The sequence below is a fragment of the Diadema setosum genome, chromosome 3 (assembly GCF_964275005.1).
Source record: "Diadema setosum chromosome 3, eeDiaSeto1, whole genome shotgun sequence".
In the NCBI taxonomy this organism is placed as follows: domain Eukaryota; kingdom Metazoa; phylum Echinodermata; class Echinoidea; order Diadematoida; family Diadematidae; genus Diadema; species Diadema setosum.
The window spans coordinates 35,528,040-35,547,883 of record NC_092687.1 but is presented as its reverse complement, the minus strand read 5'-3'; the positions used below and the strand labels follow the sequence as shown (position 1 = coordinate 35,547,883).

Sequence of the window (19,844 nt, the reverse complement as noted above, 5' to 3'; positions counted from 1 at the left end):
AATGGCAGATTCTGAAAGACCTGACCATAATCTTAACAAAAAGATATAACTCAAATAACTATAGGCATATAACTTAAATCAAATGGACTCTCGTAACATACCTAAATAGTGGAAAGAAAGCGAAGTATACTCTTGACAAGTGTGCCCTGACAAAAGAGTCTCTGATGTATAGAGTCAATTCAATCTCTTAACGTATTAGTAACTATACGAACCTAAACCACCATTCCGCATTTTTCATAGGTTTGTGCTTTACTATGTATTTATTGTTTTCATATAGAAAAGATAATCACTTAATTTTGAATAGCTCAAAGGTCACCACAAGTATGTAAGAATTATTTCTGTAAAACGTAAGTCTCTTAATAGACTTTCAAATGAACATATGTTATAATTTACAAAAATAAGCATGTACTAATCTATTTGGCATAATTTTGAAAGAAATTGACGAAATGGGAGGAATAATGCTGTGCCTTCCAGGGAAAAAAGGCCATTATGTGCACAATCTTCAGATGCTAAAGGGTTAATCTTACCACGATGTGCTACCTGTGCAATGGATGGAACGAACAAAACAGGATGTAAACCACTATATTGCAACAATAAAGTTGAGGTGTGAAATTTCTTTAATTTGCTTTCAGCGATAAATCTATTATCAGATAAAGCTGAAACTGAGAGTGTTCTAAAAAAAATTTCTATGAATCCAAACTTAGTTGTAGACCTTAGTGTAGAAAAAGAATTGCTCTTCAGAAAGTAGGAAAAGAGAAAGAAGACAGATTGACTAGGTTGACTCGTTTCACAAACACTCAACTCCCCCAAAATAGTAAGTTAACACCATATTTTTCATGGAGGATTTGATGAAAATCAATTTATTATATACCATATTAAAGGTAATTTCTTTGGCTATCAAGCTAGTAGGGTAATTTTAAAAGAAACGTTATGCATTGATGAACGCATTTGTTTTTGTCCTCAAAGGCACAAAAGTGAAAATTGCAAAAAATGACATGTTGTCTTTCATTTGCAAATGCCCTTCTCGATAACAATGACAACAAAAGACCAGTTTAACACAATGAGAGACCTGAATGAAATAGCAAAAATGAGTTTTCGTTCTCTTTATTTCTTTATAACCTCTAACAAAAACAAAGTGGGAAACTAAAGGGGTAAAATAAGAGTTTTCTGTCAACTCAAACTTCAAATGACATAGGGAGTAATATGCATAAAGATGATTCATGAACAGAATTTCTTTATTTCATTATCCTGATTTGGTAATTTAAGAATATTCATAAGACGAATTCAAGAACCAAACACAATTTACAATTTCCTGATGTGAAAAAAAAAACAACAACTAAAATTTCTTCCATTTTTGTTAATTATTGCTTCTTCTGTTATTTCATTTGGATTTATATTCCATTTCAATTTATTTATTTATTTCAGCACGCCACATGATTCAGCCAGACGGCTGTTCTTCCTCCTGTCCGTGCATCATGAGATAAAAATGACATACTTTTATTTTTCAAAACATAGATAACACACATGAACATGAAACATACATGTGACCCTGCATCACAAAGCTAACAAAAAGTCGCTAGACAAATTCTGAAAAAGGAGAATCTAAGCTTTAAAATGATGTATAAACTAATTCAAATGGACTCTCCTAATCTATCAAAATACTTGAAAAAGAGTACACTCTCTGGAAAGTGTGAACTGAGAAAAGAGCTCTGAAGTACAGGGTGTATTCAAGCGCTTAACCCGTTGGGGACGGTTTGATTTTGCTACAACACGCATTTCCCATAGACACCTGCCCGAGTATACTCGGGACTCGTCCTCAACGGGTTAATCTTTACGCTGTACGATGAAAGGGACAAAACACCGGATGTAAGCCACCGGAGCAAGAACAGTGAATGGATTGTCAGATTAAGCTGAAATTGAGCATGTTCTATCGATACATTCTGTCCGTAGCGATATCCTTTCAAAAGTTATTAGACTTGAAAGTGAAGAGTGTGCAAATGTGCTCTAAGACATACGTGATCATTGTACTCCTCCCCCCCCCCAAAAAAAAAAAAGATTGTAGAAAAACTGCTGAAAACACACTTTCTCATTCATGTTATGATCCCGAACTAAACAATAATGTAGAAGAAGAAGAGTTCTTGTAGAAAATATATAAAGACTCAAGATTGACTTAGTTGACCCATTTCACCCTTTTTTGTTCAGTCCTCACGCAAAATCAAGTGCGACTTTTTGTTTGATTTGTCATGCACGGTCACATATACAAAATACAATTACATGAAACAAAACGATCTGACAGAAGATTCTTTATTTTCCTTCATTATTTTTAGCCTTCATTGATCTTTTAGGCTTTAAAGATATCATAGCGATTTTACTTTTATTTCTGCAACTAAATTCATGTTTCTTTTTGTGTGAAATGTGTTGTTTCTTCTTATGGAACAGCACCTACGTCATGAATGACAACTTGTTCAGTTTTGCAATTTTTATTTGATATGGTATGTTCTAACTGGTAACACATTAAAGCCACCTTGAAGCATAGGTAAACAAAATGATACAGATACCAAATGTAAGTAGTATGTTAAAAAATTACGTATTCGAGTACTCCTGCCTCATCTAACTTGTTTATGCGTTTTTCTCCGTTTTATTTCCCCCTTTCCCTTTCTTTACCTATCTATGTACATATATACAGGGCTCGACACTGACGGTGGCCCGGTGGCCCGGGGCCACCAAATTTCAAAAAAGGGCAAATTTGGTGGCCCGCCTCGGGCCACCAAAATTTTTTGAAAAGTATGTCAATAAATTCGTAACTTTTTGCGCCGGAAATTAGCAGTTAAATTTGTTTAAAGGATGGATGAAAAGGACTGAATGAGTGCCTGAGAGTGAGTGTTGCAAGTTTGTTCAAGTTTATTTATGAGTAGATATTATGTCCAACTTCTAATTCTTACTATCATAAACTTGAATATTTGACTCATTTAAAAAAAATGACTTTTAATGTTTGTTTGTTTGTTTGTTTGTTTTTTGGGGGGGACACCACATTTTTCTGTCGGGTCACCAAAAATTGGAAATTTAGGATTTTGGTGGGCCCTTCGGGCCACCAAATATATATATATATATGGGTGACAAATATATATATATATATATATATATATATATATATATACATATATATATATATATATATATATTATATATATATATATATATATATATACATATATAAGACCTTTAATGATAAATACAATGTATTCTTTTTTTTTTTCAAAATGGCATATTTGGGGTTGAATATGTTGATATGAAAAATAATTATAATTAAAGATTATGTCATTTTTCAATATCATGATCGAGTACGAGTAAAATATAAGAGAAAAATTCAACCTTCCTGTTATCTACTTGATGATAACCTTTCTTCAAACTCTTTGAAAATGGCGTTTATCTGCTTTGGCATTTAAACTACCAATTCATTCATTTTCTATCATTAGATTTCAGCCTGATTAAGTTTAGTTTAGTTATCCATTTGTCTATCTATCTTTCTCTTTATTCATAGATTGATATATTTATTAATTTATTTATTTACTATGTATCTTTATTCTTATTGCAGCGGGATAATTTGTAAGGATACACTCTTTTGAGTCAAGCGTCAATTTCGTGATAAATTACAACGTGTGTAATCATAAGAACCTCCATCAAAGACAAAACTACAGAAAACAACGGAAGAGTTTGTCATAATATTTTATACACTTGTCAGGACCCTGTTTCATGAAGCTTTTCGCATAGTTACGAATGATGTGCTATACTTCTCAGAATTTCAATAACTCAGCACAAGAACTGATTACCAGTCGTTCGAAAGTCGTTCGTAACCTTACGAACAGCTTCTTGAAACACCCCCAGATTTAGAGCTTGTACAGTAATTCCATATCATTATCTTTTAATAAACATGCTACAGAAGGCTACGGTCACAACCCCCAAAATCAGCCTGCTCGGTGACCGTTCGGCGTGTTTTTAGCCAATTTCGGTCGGACAACGACTGGTGATCGACCAGTGACCGACCAGGCACCACTGATTTTTAGGGCATCGGTCGGTCGCCGCTGAAGTTTTAACGCGGAGTTAAAATTTCACCGGCACCGATCAGTTTTCACTTGCTGCCCAAAATACGCTCGGTGTCCGAGCGGCAACCGCCCAGTCACTGACCTAATCAAGCGGTAGCCGCCGAGCGATTTAGGGAACAAAAATAATAGAGACAAAAATGTCAAAAGCACAGAGGAAAACCGATGGAATAGATCGAGCGGTCGCCGTCGAGCGATTTGGGGACTAAATGATAAAGACAAAAATGAAAATCGAAGCACTAAAGGAAACCAAGGACTAGATGGGAAAGAGAAGCCAGGGCAATGTGGAAGAAGCTGGGGAGCGATAGAGGCAAGGAAACCCCACCAAAATCTCAGCATCTCAACATCTCGGCAACCAACATGAGGGACATGGAAGACAGGGACAACCACTTTTGGGTAAAAGAGATGGAGGCAAAAAGTTAGTGTCGATATGTAGATTTAGTAATATATAGTTTGGTTATATTATCATTTATTAAAGGCCAGGTGAATGGAAAAAAGTCATGAATGACAAGAGATGGGGAAATAAATATATGGAATCAAATAGAAATACCATTATTAGATATTGAAGCAAACAAGGATACTTTGCAAAATTCTAATCTTTATTATATCTTGGGTTTTCTTACTTTTTGTTTGATTTCCTAACTTCTAGTTGTCTGTGGTTTCCCATAACTAAGGTTTGGTAGTTGGTATAATAAAACTCTTAAATCTTTAGCCGCGAGTTTCACCTTAATTAGTTACTTGGTTATCACAGCACAAATCACATTATATAGGTACATGAATAAACCTAAGTAGCTTGTGAGAAATTTCCGGCAGAGACCGGCGGGCAGCCGCCGGGACGCCTACGGGACACCGGTAGATGACTTATCGACTTATCGATCACCCATCGGTCGCTGAGCGTTTTCGCAAAAATCGGCCGGTGGCCGGTGGGAGATCGTCCAGTTGCCAATGGGGCATCGCTCGGTGACTGCTCATTCTCTGCGCGGAGAAGATCCCCATATTTCGGGGTTTTTTTTTCCTTTTTTTAAATATACTTAAAATCGACCGGTGACCTACTGGAAAGCGTCATGGCATCGCTTGGGCATCGCTGGAGTTTTATAGCCTGCTCGACATCTAAAAAAAAAAAAAAAAAAAAAAAAAAAAAAAAAAAAAAAAAAAAAAAAAACTGCTGGGAGGTGCCAAAATTTCAGCGGCGACCGAGCAGGCTACATGCATAATCTGCCTGAACTGCGCACTTATTCATGTGTATACTCCGTGTATACACAACCGTTTGCTGCGCGAACAGGGCCCCGTTGCTAGAAACTTTGCGTTTAAACGCAACTTGCAACTGATTGTCACTGGCCAATCAAAATCATTGTTGCATGCATGTCTTCTTAATAGGGCAGACCCTGAGCCAATCAGAATGGTTGTTTCAAAATTAGCAATTATTTGCAATTGATTGCAACTTTCTTGCAACGGGGCCCAGGACCAGTAGAGGCCGTAATACATGGAGGCCACAGGTCCCAAGAGCAACCCTATCAGTTCCAGAAGCCCCTATGTAGTACGTCTGCAAATCAACACTTGGCTCAATAAGGATTGTCAGTATCAATCACTGAGAAACATAAATGACAGACGTGTACGATTGACACGACCGAGTCCATTTGGCCCGCTCCACCCATGCCAATTATGTTGCCGCTGAACGACCATCATTAAGGAAGTCATCTTTCCATGCAAAACGATTTCACTTCGAATATGGCTGAAGGTCTGCTTAAAACAGATGACATAGAGCAACGGTTACAATGGCAAAACATACGCAAGATGCAGCCTTGAATGCATGTTGCACCACAATCTCAATATTCGAGTGTGGATTGAAGAGGATTAACTACTTGACCCTGAAATAAACTTAAAAAAAAAAAATCTTGAGTGTTTTTTCCCTTCTATTTTCTACATAGGTTAGAGTTAAACGTGAATTTAACGTTTAAGATCTGCTCTTGTAGGATCTCCCCCTTAACAGAAAAAAAAAAAAACGTTATGTCTGGAAGCTTTTTGGTTGTTCTTCGATGCAGAGTCACAAATAGCTATCTCTTTACCGTAATAAAGAGATTATAAAACAAACATACAATATGTACGACGAAAGGTGATATGCATGTAAAAAAAAAAAATAATAATCTGAAATATGAGTAAGCAATATTGAAGGTACTCAGGGACATGCACGTCATAAGGAAGAAGAGCTTCTTAACTTTAGCGTTGATATGTTTTAGCCATATCTCGTTTCTAGCTCTACTTCCAAATGTCCAGATATATCACGTTGTGATCTCTATTGTTGTTGGTACTGTGTTTCTTCTACTTCCCGCTGTCAAGTATTATATTCCCAAAGAGGTAGAGACGACTAGACGAATGTTAATTCAACGAATGCAATTAAGTTCGAAGAGAAATCCGACGATACATCAACCCAGCCTTTTCGTATGCCAATGGGCCTATGTACGCAGTTTTTACATTTATAGAGGTGATTAAAGAGGCACATAGACTCTGCATTAAACATCGATACAAATCTTTGTTGAATAAATGTACCATAATTGCTGGCTGTAATGAAAGAGCACTTGACCTCTATACTTCAAAAGACAAGCGCAGTTACACCATCTATCTCAGAAAGAAATTCAGCGAATGTACAAGTTTGTAAGAATGGAATCGTGTTTACTGTCATTGAAATCTATTCCATTTTTGTCTATTATAACATCACAATCGGTCGATGCATGTGATAGCACATGCGTATTATCAAAACCAAGATTTCACAAAAGCAGTACATTATGATAGGCTTGTTCTAATTTCCTTATGTCTCACTAGTGCAATCCACGTCATATTCTTTTCTCTACACTCGACAAAGTACAGAAAAGAAAGGATCGCAGAGACTTGACTTTAAAACACAAACAAGTAAAATAAACCGAGGTTGATCGATTCTTCATAATCATCACATTCATAAAATATACAGGAATCTTTGTAAGTTTATGAGTTGAAAGCATTCTCTTACAACTAGTACTACATAGAAGAGATGATTAATTTGTGTTGTTTAGATTTACATTTTCTATATATATATATATATATATATATATATATATATATATATATATGTATATATACTACAGCACGACCAGCAGACGACAATATTATTTTCCTGGGGTAGCCAGACATCACTGCAAATGTTGAACTCTCTATAAGATCTTGTTACGGATTTTGATAGTATTAAAGCGGAAATCCAGTGACCACTGTCCTTACTCCATTTATCTGACCTGTTCTTCCAGTAAAGTCTGTGCCCTCGACTTTCCCCTAGCGAATTAGGTCAAGGACGAAGTGGCGTATACTTAGGTTCAGCCTTGGCCCAGTACCTTTACTCTCTTGGCGCTTTATGGCGTGCCGCACAAGCCAGGCCTAGTGATGTATACCACATATGTGACAGTGCACCTCAAAACGAACATAAAGTCGCACACACTGATTTTGCGTGAGGACTGAAAATAAGTGAAATGGGTCAACCTAGCCGAACTTGACTTTTCCATATTTTCAGATAGAGCGCGTCTTCTTTTACATTATGCTAAAATTTGGTTTCATAAAACGGGCAGGAAAGTGTGTTTTTTTTAGCAGTTTATCTCGAACATTTTTGGTAGAATAATGTGATTAGGTGTGTCTTTAGATTCCCTTTTTCATTTCTGAAAAGCCTTGTCCACACTCTTCACTTTCAACTCTAATAACTTTAGTGCTACTGCTTTGAAAGTTGGCATTAATATCATGGACAGAATGTGTTAACGAGGCATGCTTAATTTTAGTTTAATTTGATAATCCCTTCATTGTTGTTACTCTGGTGGTTTACTTCCTGTTTTTTGTCCCATTCATCGCACAGCCAGCACGGTTTAGTAAAGATTAAGCGCTTGAATAGACACTGTACTTCAGAGCCTCTTTTCTCAGTTCACACTTTTCCTGAGTTTGTGCTTTCTTTCCAATATTTAGATAGGTCAGGAGAGTCCATTTGATTTGAGTTATACATCATTTTAAATCTTAAAGTCTGCTCTTTCAGAATATGGTCTTAACTAAAAAAATCATGTCTGGCGACTTTTTGTTTGTTTTGAGGTGCAGGGTCACATATGACACAAGGAGATGTAAATAGCTGAAGGGTATAATACCGACTCTTTGTTGAAAGATATAGTTGGATCCGTCTAAAGATTCAGAGTTGTGAGTGTGAAATAGTTTGGGACTAGAAACCTACACAGCCACTAATAAACTTGATGTCGTGTCTGGAAGATGCTGCGACCTCTCTTCTCAAGCTGTTCTTCTACCTGTCAGACTAAATTGGTGTGATGTGTGTTGTGTGGTGCAAAGTGTTGATTGGAGTACATCTATACACTCTAACTGATAGCGGACGTTTCCTGCCCACTAATAGGAAGCAGATAATCTTTCGTTACAATATGTTAACTGTAACTTGATTTTCATTTCATCCGTCTGCGGCTGCTTCATTTGTTAATCCCTACAGTTGTGCTATCGGCAAATCACAGTCGAGATATCAATTTGACAAAATCGACAACTCTAAACTTCATTTGTGTGTGTGTGTGTGTGTGTCTGTGTCTGTGTGTCCGTGTGTGTGTGTGTGTGTGTGTGTGTGTGTGTGTGTGTGTTGCTTTGTGCACTGCACATACGCTGATAACATTACAATAGTCCATGACAAATGTATACGATATATTATTGTCATGACACATGCCACGAGCGAGTGAACGGAGCAGAATAATAAGTAGTCTTTAAAAGTGCTGGTAGCAAAGATGCATTTCAACAATCGGGGAAGGTGGAATGGCTAAGTGAAAGGCCAGAGATTACCATGATTGTTGCTTCGCGCTGTATACCATGCGTATATACCTTGAGTAGACATCGGAATCGTGTGGATATCAATAGAACAGTCAAACAGGTAAGCATATTAACTCACAGAGAAGTTCATTTTAATACAGGGCTTTAGTGTACATTCTTCATTGTACTACTGACAAAGAACAATTGTGACCGTGCACCTCAAAACGAACATAAAGTCGCACACACTGATTTTGCGTGAGGACTGAAAATAAGGGAAATGGGTCAACCTAGCCGAACTTGACTTTTTCATATTTTCTGAAAGAGCGGGTCTTCTTTTACATTATGCTAAAATTTGGTATTATAAAACGGGCAGGAAAGTGTTTTTTTTTTCACAGTTTATCTCCAACAATTTTGGTAGAATAGTGTGATTAGGTGTGTCTTTAGAATCCTTTTTTCATTTCTGAAAAACCTCTCCACACTCTTCACTTTCAACTCTAATAACCTTTGAAGGGATAGTGCTACTGCATTGAAAGTTGGCATTAATTATGGACAGAATGTGTTAATGAGGCATGCTTAAGTTCAGTTTAATCTAATAATCCCTTCATTGTTGTTACTCTGGTGGTTTACTTCCTATTTTTTTGTCCCATTCATCGCACAGCCAGCACGGTTTGGTGCTTGAATAGACACTGCACTTCAGAGCCTCTTTTCTCAGTTCACACTTTTCCTGAATTTTCTTTCCAATATTTAGATAGTTTGGAGAGTCCATTTGATTTGAGTTATACATCATTTTAAAGCTTAAAGTCTGCTCTTCCAGAATATGGTCTTAACTAAAAATTCATGTCTGGCGACTTTTTATTTCTTTTGAGGTGCAGAGTCACAATTAAAGCGCGAGAAATTCTATCCATGTTTTTAGAATCTATTAACATTTCACGTTTGCTTGTTTGTTTGTTTGTGCGTTTTTGTTTTTGTTTTTGTTCATGTTAGAAAGTGATCGTATTTGTTTTATCTTCCTCTTCCCCTTCTCCTTCGAATGACAATGCTAATCATTACTTTGTAATGGATGGTGTGTTGCCATTATCCTCAGTCTGATCATGATATATCTCTGAAGATCTATAGAAACTATGCTTTTACATCCTGCCAAAGACATTAATGTATTTTATTCGTCAAACGCGTGTTAGTTGTATACAGTCCCTTCTCATTGATTTGGATTGATGCAAATGAATAAATATATTATTACCGAAGCGACATCAAAATTCATCTTTTTCTCAAAATGAAAATGAAACTACTTTGCTTTGGATTTCTTTTTTTTTCTTTCTTTTTTTTTTCTTTTTTTTTTTTTTACAAATGGTTGTGTGCTTGTTGAAATGTGATAAGATATCTATATATCGTTTTTTTCAACCATGTCATAAACCCCTTTCAAACACTAAACTTACATAACACAAATTACAAAATAAATGTCTCTGTTATTCCAACCAGATGAATGCGGGGAAATGGCCTTCTTGTCTTCTACTGTCTTCATGTGGACGTTCTCTGCTCTTCATCTTTCTGGTAACCAGTGTAATCTTAATCAAAGAAACAAAAGAAAGAAAAAAAAAAGAAACCCAAACGAAAAATTTAGTACACAATTTTACGTATATTATTGAAGTCTTTGATATGGGCATGGATTACAAACATGATATAGATTTGTAGAAGTTTACTGGCTTATGATCTCGGAGACAATCTATTTTATCGTATTTCTGCATAATGTACATTTTTGTACGTGTATTTGAATTTTCTTTCATATTTCAACTACATTTGTCCTGTCCTCCCATGTTTGCATTTTGGTAATAAACATCCGTTGGTTTATCAGTTTATATATCTTTATTCAATAAGACCTAAAGGTATAGTAGTGTCTGTCCTCCAATGATAAAAGTAACTAGAACATATATGTGCACAGGCAGAAGATAAAAACAAGTGCTTTACTTGCTATCAAAAAAATAATAATCAAGACTCTCATTATTTTGGTAATCCATCCGAACTTGACCTACCTTGTAGATAAGCAAGCTCAGGCAAAACAATGTTGCTCCAGTAAAAGAAAGGAAACATGGTGACAGAAATGTGATTCGGTAATCTCTATTTAGTTTGTGTAATACTAAATTTTTAGAAATATGAGCCAGTCGTAGTCGTACATAGCAAGTTAAACCCTACATGATAAGATTACTTTGTTTTATGTACATCGTCGATTCATTGTATAAATCGTTGCAACCATCACAAAGCTCTGTTGTTTAGTATAATGAGGAAGAGACAGTTTATATTTGTAACTGTACACCAGAAAATCTGCAATGAAGTGGCATGCCAAGATTCCGTGCAAAGACTCAAAAATTGTGAAACGGTTCACCTTAGTCAATTTTCGAGTTTAAACTTTTCTGAAAGAACATTTCTTTCTTCTACACAACTCTTTACCTCAGGATCAACAAACAGAAGGAAAATTATTCTCGCGTTTTTCTAAAAAGTTTCTTTTTAGAACAGATTGATTGATAAGGCATGCCTTGGAGGCCCCCTTTTTTGTAAAAAAAAAAAAAAAAACAAAAAAAAAACCGTTGACACATTCATCACTTTCAACTGTGATAACTTTTGAAAAAAAAAATGCTTCTAGTTGAAAGTTAGTTCCAGTCATGAGTAGAGTAACATAGTGTATAGAATTAATGCTTGATTCTGTGATCTTTTCAGAGTGGTTCCCCTTGCTATTTGCATCCTGATCTGTGTCTCATTTAGTTCATTTCTTAGCTTGATGGGGTTTATCACGTTATCTTTTCCATATTGAATTCTGGAATAACCAAAGGCTTGATACGCAGGCAACCAGGTTCCTTTACAAAAACTTGTTCAATTGACTCAAATTTCAAAGCCTTCTTTCTCAGTAACCATTCCCCCCAGGATATGTACATTCGGATCATTATCTAAGTAGGTTTGGACAATGTATTTGTATTGCTTTGTATATTATTCTGAAGTTTGGAATGGGATTTTCCAGAATCTGTCGTTAACAAAATAGTACTAAAAGGGTCAAACCAAGTACATTCAATTATTGACCGTATTTTACGTTGTATTTTGTCTTTTACGACAGTTGCTTCTCAAAATGCGTCCAACCCGTGCAATGTTACTACAGAGAACTTTCCCTGTGATATTCCCTACGGAGGGTGTATTTTTGATGGCTTTTCATATGCGTGCACCTGCGAGGAAGGGTACGAAATTGGCTCTGACGGAGTGAGCTGCGAAGGTGAGTTTCCAGAGCAATATTGTACAGTAGGAATAAAGGATTATGAGACCGTGCATCACAAAACGAACAAAATGTCGTACTCTTTGATTTTGCGTGAAGACTCAAGAATGGTTAAACGGGTCAACCAAGCCAATTTTGAGATTTTCATAATTAATTGTCTAAAAGAGCTATTCCTCTTCTCGATTGATCTTCAGTTTGGGATCATAGATTTAATGGGAAAGTGCTTTTTCAGCAGTTTTTCTACATCCCCCTTTTTGGTATAGTAAGTGCAATCAGGTTTTTCTTAGAGGCCCCTTTTCACATCTTGAAAATTCCTTTGCACTCTCATCACTTTCACCTCTAATAACTTTTGAAAAGATAACACTACTGCTTGGAAAGTTGGCATTTATCATGGACAGAACGGGTTGATAGTGCACACTTAATTTCAACTTAATCTGATTATCCCTTCATTGTTGTTATTACAGTGAATTACATCATGTTTTTGTCCCTTTCGTGGCACAGGTAGCACCATTTAGTAGATTAAGCGTTTGAATAGGCTCTTTAGAGCCTCTTTTCTCAGTTTAAACTTTCCCAGAATGTGGACCTTCTTTCTTATATTTATACAGGTTAGAAATATCTATTTGAATTGAGTTATACAATATTTTGAAGCTTAGACTCTGTTCTTTCAGAATTTGCCAGATTACTCGTAACTGGCGACTTTCTGTTGGTTTTGTGCTGCAGGGTCTCACACACACACACACACACACACCACACACACGCACATTATTATATATCGATATCATATGTGACCGTGCACCTCAAAACGAACATCAAGTCGCACACACTGATTTTGCGTGAGGACTGAAAATAAGTGAAATGGGTCAACCTATCCGAACTTGACTTTTTCATATTTTCTGAAGAAGCGGGTCTTCTTTTACATTCTGCTAAAATTTGGTATCATAAAACGGGCAGGAAAGTGTGTTTTTTAGCAGTTTATCTTGAACATTTTTTGTAGAATAGTGTGATTAGGTGTGTCTTTAGAATCCCTTTTTTAATTTCTGAAAAACCTTGTCCACACTCTTCACTTTCAACTCTAATAACTTTTGAAAGGATAGTGCTACTACTTTGAAAGTTGGCATTGATTATGGACAAAATGTGTTAATGGGGCATGCTTAATTTCAGTTTGATCTGATAATCCCTTCATTGTTGTTACTCTGTTGGTTTACTTCATGTTTTTAGTCCCATTCATCGCACAGCCAGCATGGTTTGGTAAAGATTAAGCGCTTGAATACACACTGCACTTCAAAGCCTCTTTTCTCAGTTCACATTTTTCCTGAGTTTGTGCTTTCTTTCCAATATTTAGATAGGTTAGGAGAGTCCATTTGATTTGAGTTATACATCATTTTAAAGCTTAAAGTCTGCTCTTTCAGAATATGGTCTTAACTAAAAATTCATGTCTGGCGACCTTTTGTTTGTTTTGAGGTGCAGGGTCACATATATGTGTGTATTATATATATATATATGTATATATATATATATATATATATATTAGTATTAGTGTTAATATTTTGGGGTGGATTTTTTTTTTAACGTCTACTTATCAAAGATACAGCATTGTCAATTTTGCATCCGTTGTTATTGAAAAGAGTTATTCCATTTTGCCTCCCCGGTAATAGACATGTTAACAAACAGTAAGCAGATGGCAGTACTTGAAGACAAAACATGAGCATTTATATTTTAGTCCAACTCTTCATACATCTTCGTAAGAGAAGTCCTTTCCCCTTCTCTCTCACCCTCGTTTCTATTCACATGAACAGGTAGAAGGCCCCGAGACCCGCTACAACATCCAAAAGTCGGGGAGGAAAATTTTTAGAAAATGACAAGATATTATTCCCTTAATCTTCTTGTCTAATTTCATAATACCGCAACTCATAAAAGGTACTCGGTTGTGGAGATATCGATGATAGTTTTTTTAGCGCATGTCAAGTGGTTGAGGAAATCAGTGTTTCGAGAAAAAAAAAAAAAAAAAAACGTCTTGAAAATTTTTCTTCCGACGCTAACATGATCAAGGGGAAGCGAGACAGTTTTCACCGCTTGAAAATAGAAGGTATGCTAGTAGAGACCTCCGTGACGTTCATTCAAGCTCAGCGCCAGCGGTCTATGCACGACCAATCAATAATCAGGACGCCACGCACTGATCAATAAGATTACTCCCTCGTTGCTAGGGGTGGAGTCTAGTTGTGGCGCTAAGTCCAAATCTTCGGACACGTTTCTGTAACGTTGAATGTTGAAAAATCATGGCAAACAAAACGCTAATTTCTTGCCTTTCGTTTGATCATTTAGCTTCGATATTTCGGCAGATGATAGACAAAACATTAGACTAGAACATTGTGCCGAACACAGAAATCGGATTGTTTTGACCGATTTTGTTGATGTGACTTCTTACTCGATCTTCTCGTCTCAGCGGTCAGCGACTTTAGGATCCTTTTGTTGTGGTCATTTTTTTTTTCATACCCATAGACAATGTTCCTCATGTGGTAATGTATGTATTTTTTTTTACATGATATGTTCTTAGGCAAGATTTTCTACAATATATATATATATATATATATATATATATTTTTTTTTTTTTAAACAAAACGCTTGTATACTGCCATTGGAAGTGAATTGCAAGTCAATGGGTTCAAAAGGTTTCCCTCCAATATAATGTTCTAGTATGTCATTCAATATTCACCTATTTTCATAATAAAATGTTGACATTTTCACTCAAAGTTTTCATAAACATATATCCTTTCCTTAAGCATAGGATGCCACTAATTTACTTTTGTTTGTCTGTCTGTTTGTTTGTCTGCCTATTTTTGGCATTCGGATTACGTTTGTCAGTACCCAGCGAATGCTATGTGGTGGAAGACGCCTCCGACTATCGCGGCGTTCTCAATCAAACGCTGAGTGGCATTCCCTGCCAGATGTGGACCGAGCAGTCTCCGCAGACTCACACGAGAACACCAGAAAATTATCCGAACGCAGATCTCGGCGAGCACAACTACTGCAGGAATCCAGACTCAACGTCATCGGCATGGTGCTATACAACGGACCCAAGCCTTCGTTGGGAGCTTTGCCCAGTAGGCCCGCCTAGCGTTAGTTGTAACAGTCCAAGTGCTTCTCAAGGCGAGTTTTTTCCCCTTTTGTTTTGTCATGGGTTTCTTGGTTTTTGTTGATACTGTTTTGTTTGTTCTTTTTGTTTTCTTCTAAATCTCTCCTTTGTTCCCTTGTTTGTGAATGGTTTCTTAATTTCTGAATTTTGTAAGCTTTGCCATACAGTAATGAGAAAATATAATAATAATAATGATAATAATTATGATAATAATAATGACGATAATCATTGCATTGATATGGAGCTTTTTAACCATGCTTCTGAGCGCACTGTTGCTATTTATGCAGGACAACTTGAAAACACAATTACATCAGGGAAATGCAAAACCAAAATAATAGCGACAAAAAAAGAAGAGGTAGGAGGAGAAGAAACAATCTATGTGATACAGTGATACAAAAAAAAAATAGATAAATAAATGTGACCGTGCATCACAAAACGGAACAAAAAATCGCACGCACCGATTTTTGTGTGAGGACTGAAAATAGGTAAAAAGGGTCAATTTGGTCAATCTTGACATTTCTATATTTGCTGAAAGAGCAAATCTTCTCCTACATTATGCTAAAATTTGGTGTCATGAAATAAACAGGAACGTGTGATTTTAGCAGTTTATCCCGAACACTTTTTTTTTTTTTTTTAGAATAGTGAGATTAGGTGTGTCTTTAGAGTCCCCCTTTCATTTCTTAAAAAACCCTATACACACTTTTCACTATCAACTCTAATAAATTTAGAAAGGATGATGCTACTGTTTTGAAAGTTGGCATTTATCATAGAAAGAATGTGTTAATAGAACATGCTCAATTTCAGCTTCATCTGATAAATCCTTCATCGTGGTTAAACCGGTGGTTTTCATCCTGTTTTTTTTTTTTTGACCCATTCATTGCACAGGTAGCATGGCTTGGTGAAGAAAACGCTTGAACAGACCCTGTGCTTCAGAGCCTCTTTTCTCAGTTCACTTTTCTGGAGTGTGTGTTTTCTTTCCAATATTTAGATAGGTTAGGAGAGTCCATTTGATTTGAGTTATACGTCATTTTAAAGCTTGAAGTCTGCTCTTTCAGAATATGCTCTTAACTAAAAATCAGTGTCTGGCGACTTTTTGTTTGTTTTGTGGTGCAGGGTCACAAATAACTGACTGTGTTCGCCTCCAGGAAAAAAAACAAGTTAGAACTGATTAAGCAGATGAGTTTTCTGAAGCATTGTTAATGATTTAATAGATGAGGTACTCTGCATGTGAAGAAGACGTTTATTCTTAGGGGTAGAGCAAAGGGAGACCAAAAAAACAAAAACAAAAACAAAAACAAAACTTACAACTGATAAAATAGATCACTTTCTGGGAAGCATCTTTAATGATTCAATAGATAAGGCATTCTGGTGATTGAACGGGATTTTATTCCAAAGGGTAGGACAAGGGAAGAGAGACTCGGTCACCTCAACGGGTTTTTGTACTTGGGCCATGAAGTACTCGGAGAGAGGAAGATGAACGGATGAGTCTGGCAGAAGAGAGAAAACGATGAGAGACTAGGTTTCGAATTATATGTGGGTGCAAGATTACGTGTGATTTTGTACGTCAGACGTTGTATCCTGAAAGTGATGCTGGAGCGGAGCGGTAGCCAATGTAGTGAGCGGAGAGAGAGGGAGGGCGGCTAGGAAGGAGTTGCAGTAGTCGTGCTATAAGAGGAGGCGAAAAAGATATAGAAGTTATTGCTATTTCAGCGGCAAGTATTATAATGTAATGTTCATTTTAAACGTTTGATGTCATTGAAGTTACATGCTGTTCTATGGTTTACCATTAAAATTAATCAAATTTGGTAATGTAATGTGGCAACATAAAAGGTTATTTTCCAATCTCTAACGAATCAATTAAAAGAAATAGCACTGCTAATGTACTGCTTCCTGAGCGTCAAACAATTCTTGATATAATGATAGAGTTGCCATCTCCCTGTCGGTGTATTAAAATCATCCTGTCTTTACCCTTTGTTAGACATTAAAGACTATGATAGAAATTTTGTTTCAACCACATTCTATTCTACTAAAAATGTGTCTCCAACGGCCGTTTTATAGTTCATTAGGCTCTTCAAATGCCTTAAAGCAATCCATCTTGACTTGAACAAATTGACTGCTATCACATTTACTCGCATGTATGTGAGATAGGCAACTGCCATTGATGGTAGGCCCTTTCCTCTCGCATACATTCTAGGTCTCACGGAATGTTTTGAGGAGGATGATGCCTCGGACTATCGTGGCGCTGTTAATGAAACACAGAACGGCGTAGCGTGTCAAATGTGGACCAGACAGTCCCCTCACGTCCACGATAGAACGCCCTCAAATTACCCGGATGCAGGACTGGGAGATCACAACTTCTGTCGGAATCCGGACGGGGAGCCTTCAACATGGTGCTACACAATAGATTCAGGCGTTCGCTGGGAATATTGCTCAGTAGGGTCACCGAGCACAAACTGCAGCGGTGAAGAGCATGTGGAAGGTAAACTTTTAATGACCGTATTCTTCATCCAGAAAACAACAACAACAACAACAACAAATATATATATATATATATATATATATATATATATATTTATATAAAATTATATATATGACTGTGCATCACAAAACAAACTAAAAGTCGCACCCTTGATTTTACGTGAGGAAAGGTGAAACGGGTCAACCAACTCAATTTTAAGTTTTCCATATTTTGTGAAAGAGCTGTTCATCTTCTACAGTGTTCTTGAATTTTGGATTATGCATGGAATCGGAAAGAGGGTTTTCAGCAGTTTTTCCAGAACTTTATATATATGTATATATGAAGAGTTTGTTAGCAAAAACCGATAAGTCCATTTTTGAAGATTTTGAAGTATGGTCTCTATCATAAAGTACAAAATAATACCTATTAAATGATATATTGGTCACTACATATAAAGGTACATTTTTGAAGTTATGGTCAAAAGAAGCCAAAATGTTCTTATTACTCTCTCTATTTTTCTTGACCTTTAATCGCAAATATCTCCATTTGGCAAATATGGACTTGTCGGTTTTTGCGAACAAACTCTTCATATTTTTGTAGAGTTATGTGATCAGGTTTTTCTAAGAGGCCCCTTTTCATTTCTTGAAAATCCTTTGCACACTCTTCACTTTCAACTGTAATAACTTTTGAAGGGATGATGCTACTGCTTTTAAAGTTTACATTTATCACGAACAAAAAAAAAAATGTTAAAAGAGCATGCTCAACTTTAACTTTTCTTTGCAATATGTATATATGTTAGAAGAATCCATTTGAGTTACGTTATACATCATTTTGAAGCTTATAGACTGCTCTTTTAGAACCGCTCCCGCAGGAGAATGGCAAACAAGTTTATTTCACAAAAAAGTATAAAAAAAAAAAATCGCAGACCAATCTTAAAATAAAAGCATGAAAGTAACAAACAAGTTCCATTGCAAAGAATGGATACAGTCATCCCTATATTCATACTAACGTACCGTCATTAGAACCATTTTTTTTTTTTAACGACTGAGACGCCGTTTTATGTTCAAACATTTTTTTTTTCTTGAAGAGGAAAAAAATTGTTAGTTTTTAAGGTTTATATATTGATATCGTTGCTACCAATGTTAAAATCACATTTGCCTTTTTTCTTCTTCTTTTGTACTTGGCAACTGGAAAACCAGGATCCACGATTCCGACATCGACTCCCAACATAACGTCATCCTCGGCAAATGGTTTGCGGAGGACCACAACGAATTCGCCGAGTTCGAGATCTCAGACCTCCTCTGACTCAGCCATCTCAAGCCCCATGAGTGCATCTTCCTCAGCATCACATGTGAACCCATGTTTCCTAAGTGGAAATGATTTTCCTTGTGATATTTCAAACGAAGTCTGCGTACCTACGACGGGAGACGATTACGAGTGCAATTGCAAGACGGGATTCTACATGGCTGAAAATGGCACGGTTTGCAAACGTGAGTTGGTGGGCCTAAACGCCACGTGAATGTGTTTCATAATGAATCAACGGAAAATAAATTGAAAATGGCTTTTCACGACACTAAGGGAGACCTGTCCAGAAGAATATCATGGTCACTCAAAAGAGCTACGAACGATTGTATGTAATCAAACAAAACAAGATCAGAATAACATTTTTATTTGCCTTGAAGAATATGAGTTTGTATTATTTTGTTATAGGTATGTTGTCAACATCAATGGTACAATGAATGTATAATTATAATATGCTTTAAATGTCGATTATGATTGTATTAAATATTTTGACCAACGGATGACATCTTTAGCATCGACTTTCTTTCTTTCTTGTTCTTTTATTTAGCCACCAATCTGTACAAGATGCTTCATTCCCCGTTTCCTTTTGGAGTCGTCTTCTGTATGATCGTGGTGACGTATGTCACGTTAGTGTCTCTACCACTGATAATCCGAAAAGTTCGCGGCTGTATCATTGATCACTGGCTTAACCCGAAGAAAAAGGTTGGTATTTTTTTTTATTAAGTGTGTAAATGTGTCTGTGTCTGTCACACCTTTTTCCCACACACCCCCGCTCCTCTGGATTATCATGATCGAGAC

The 19,844-nt window shown here is 36.4% G+C and overlaps 1 protein-coding gene across 1 annotated transcript; it reads left to right on the top strand.

Moving 5' to 3' along the window:
* The first annotated feature begins 14,193 nt into the window (after nucleotides 1-14,193).
* On the top strand, nucleotides 14,194-19,263 carry LOC140246819 (plasminogen-like). The gene is made up of 4 exons (XM_072326148.1): nucleotides 14,194-14,239; nucleotides 15,016-15,288; nucleotides 17,481-17,765; nucleotides 18,944-19,263. The coding sequence occupies exons 1-4, from the start codon at nucleotides 14,194-14,196 to the stop codon at nucleotides 19,261-19,263; spliced, it is 924 nt and encodes a 307-aa protein (XP_072182249.1).
* The last annotated feature ends 581 nt before the right edge of the window (nucleotides 19,264-19,844 follow it).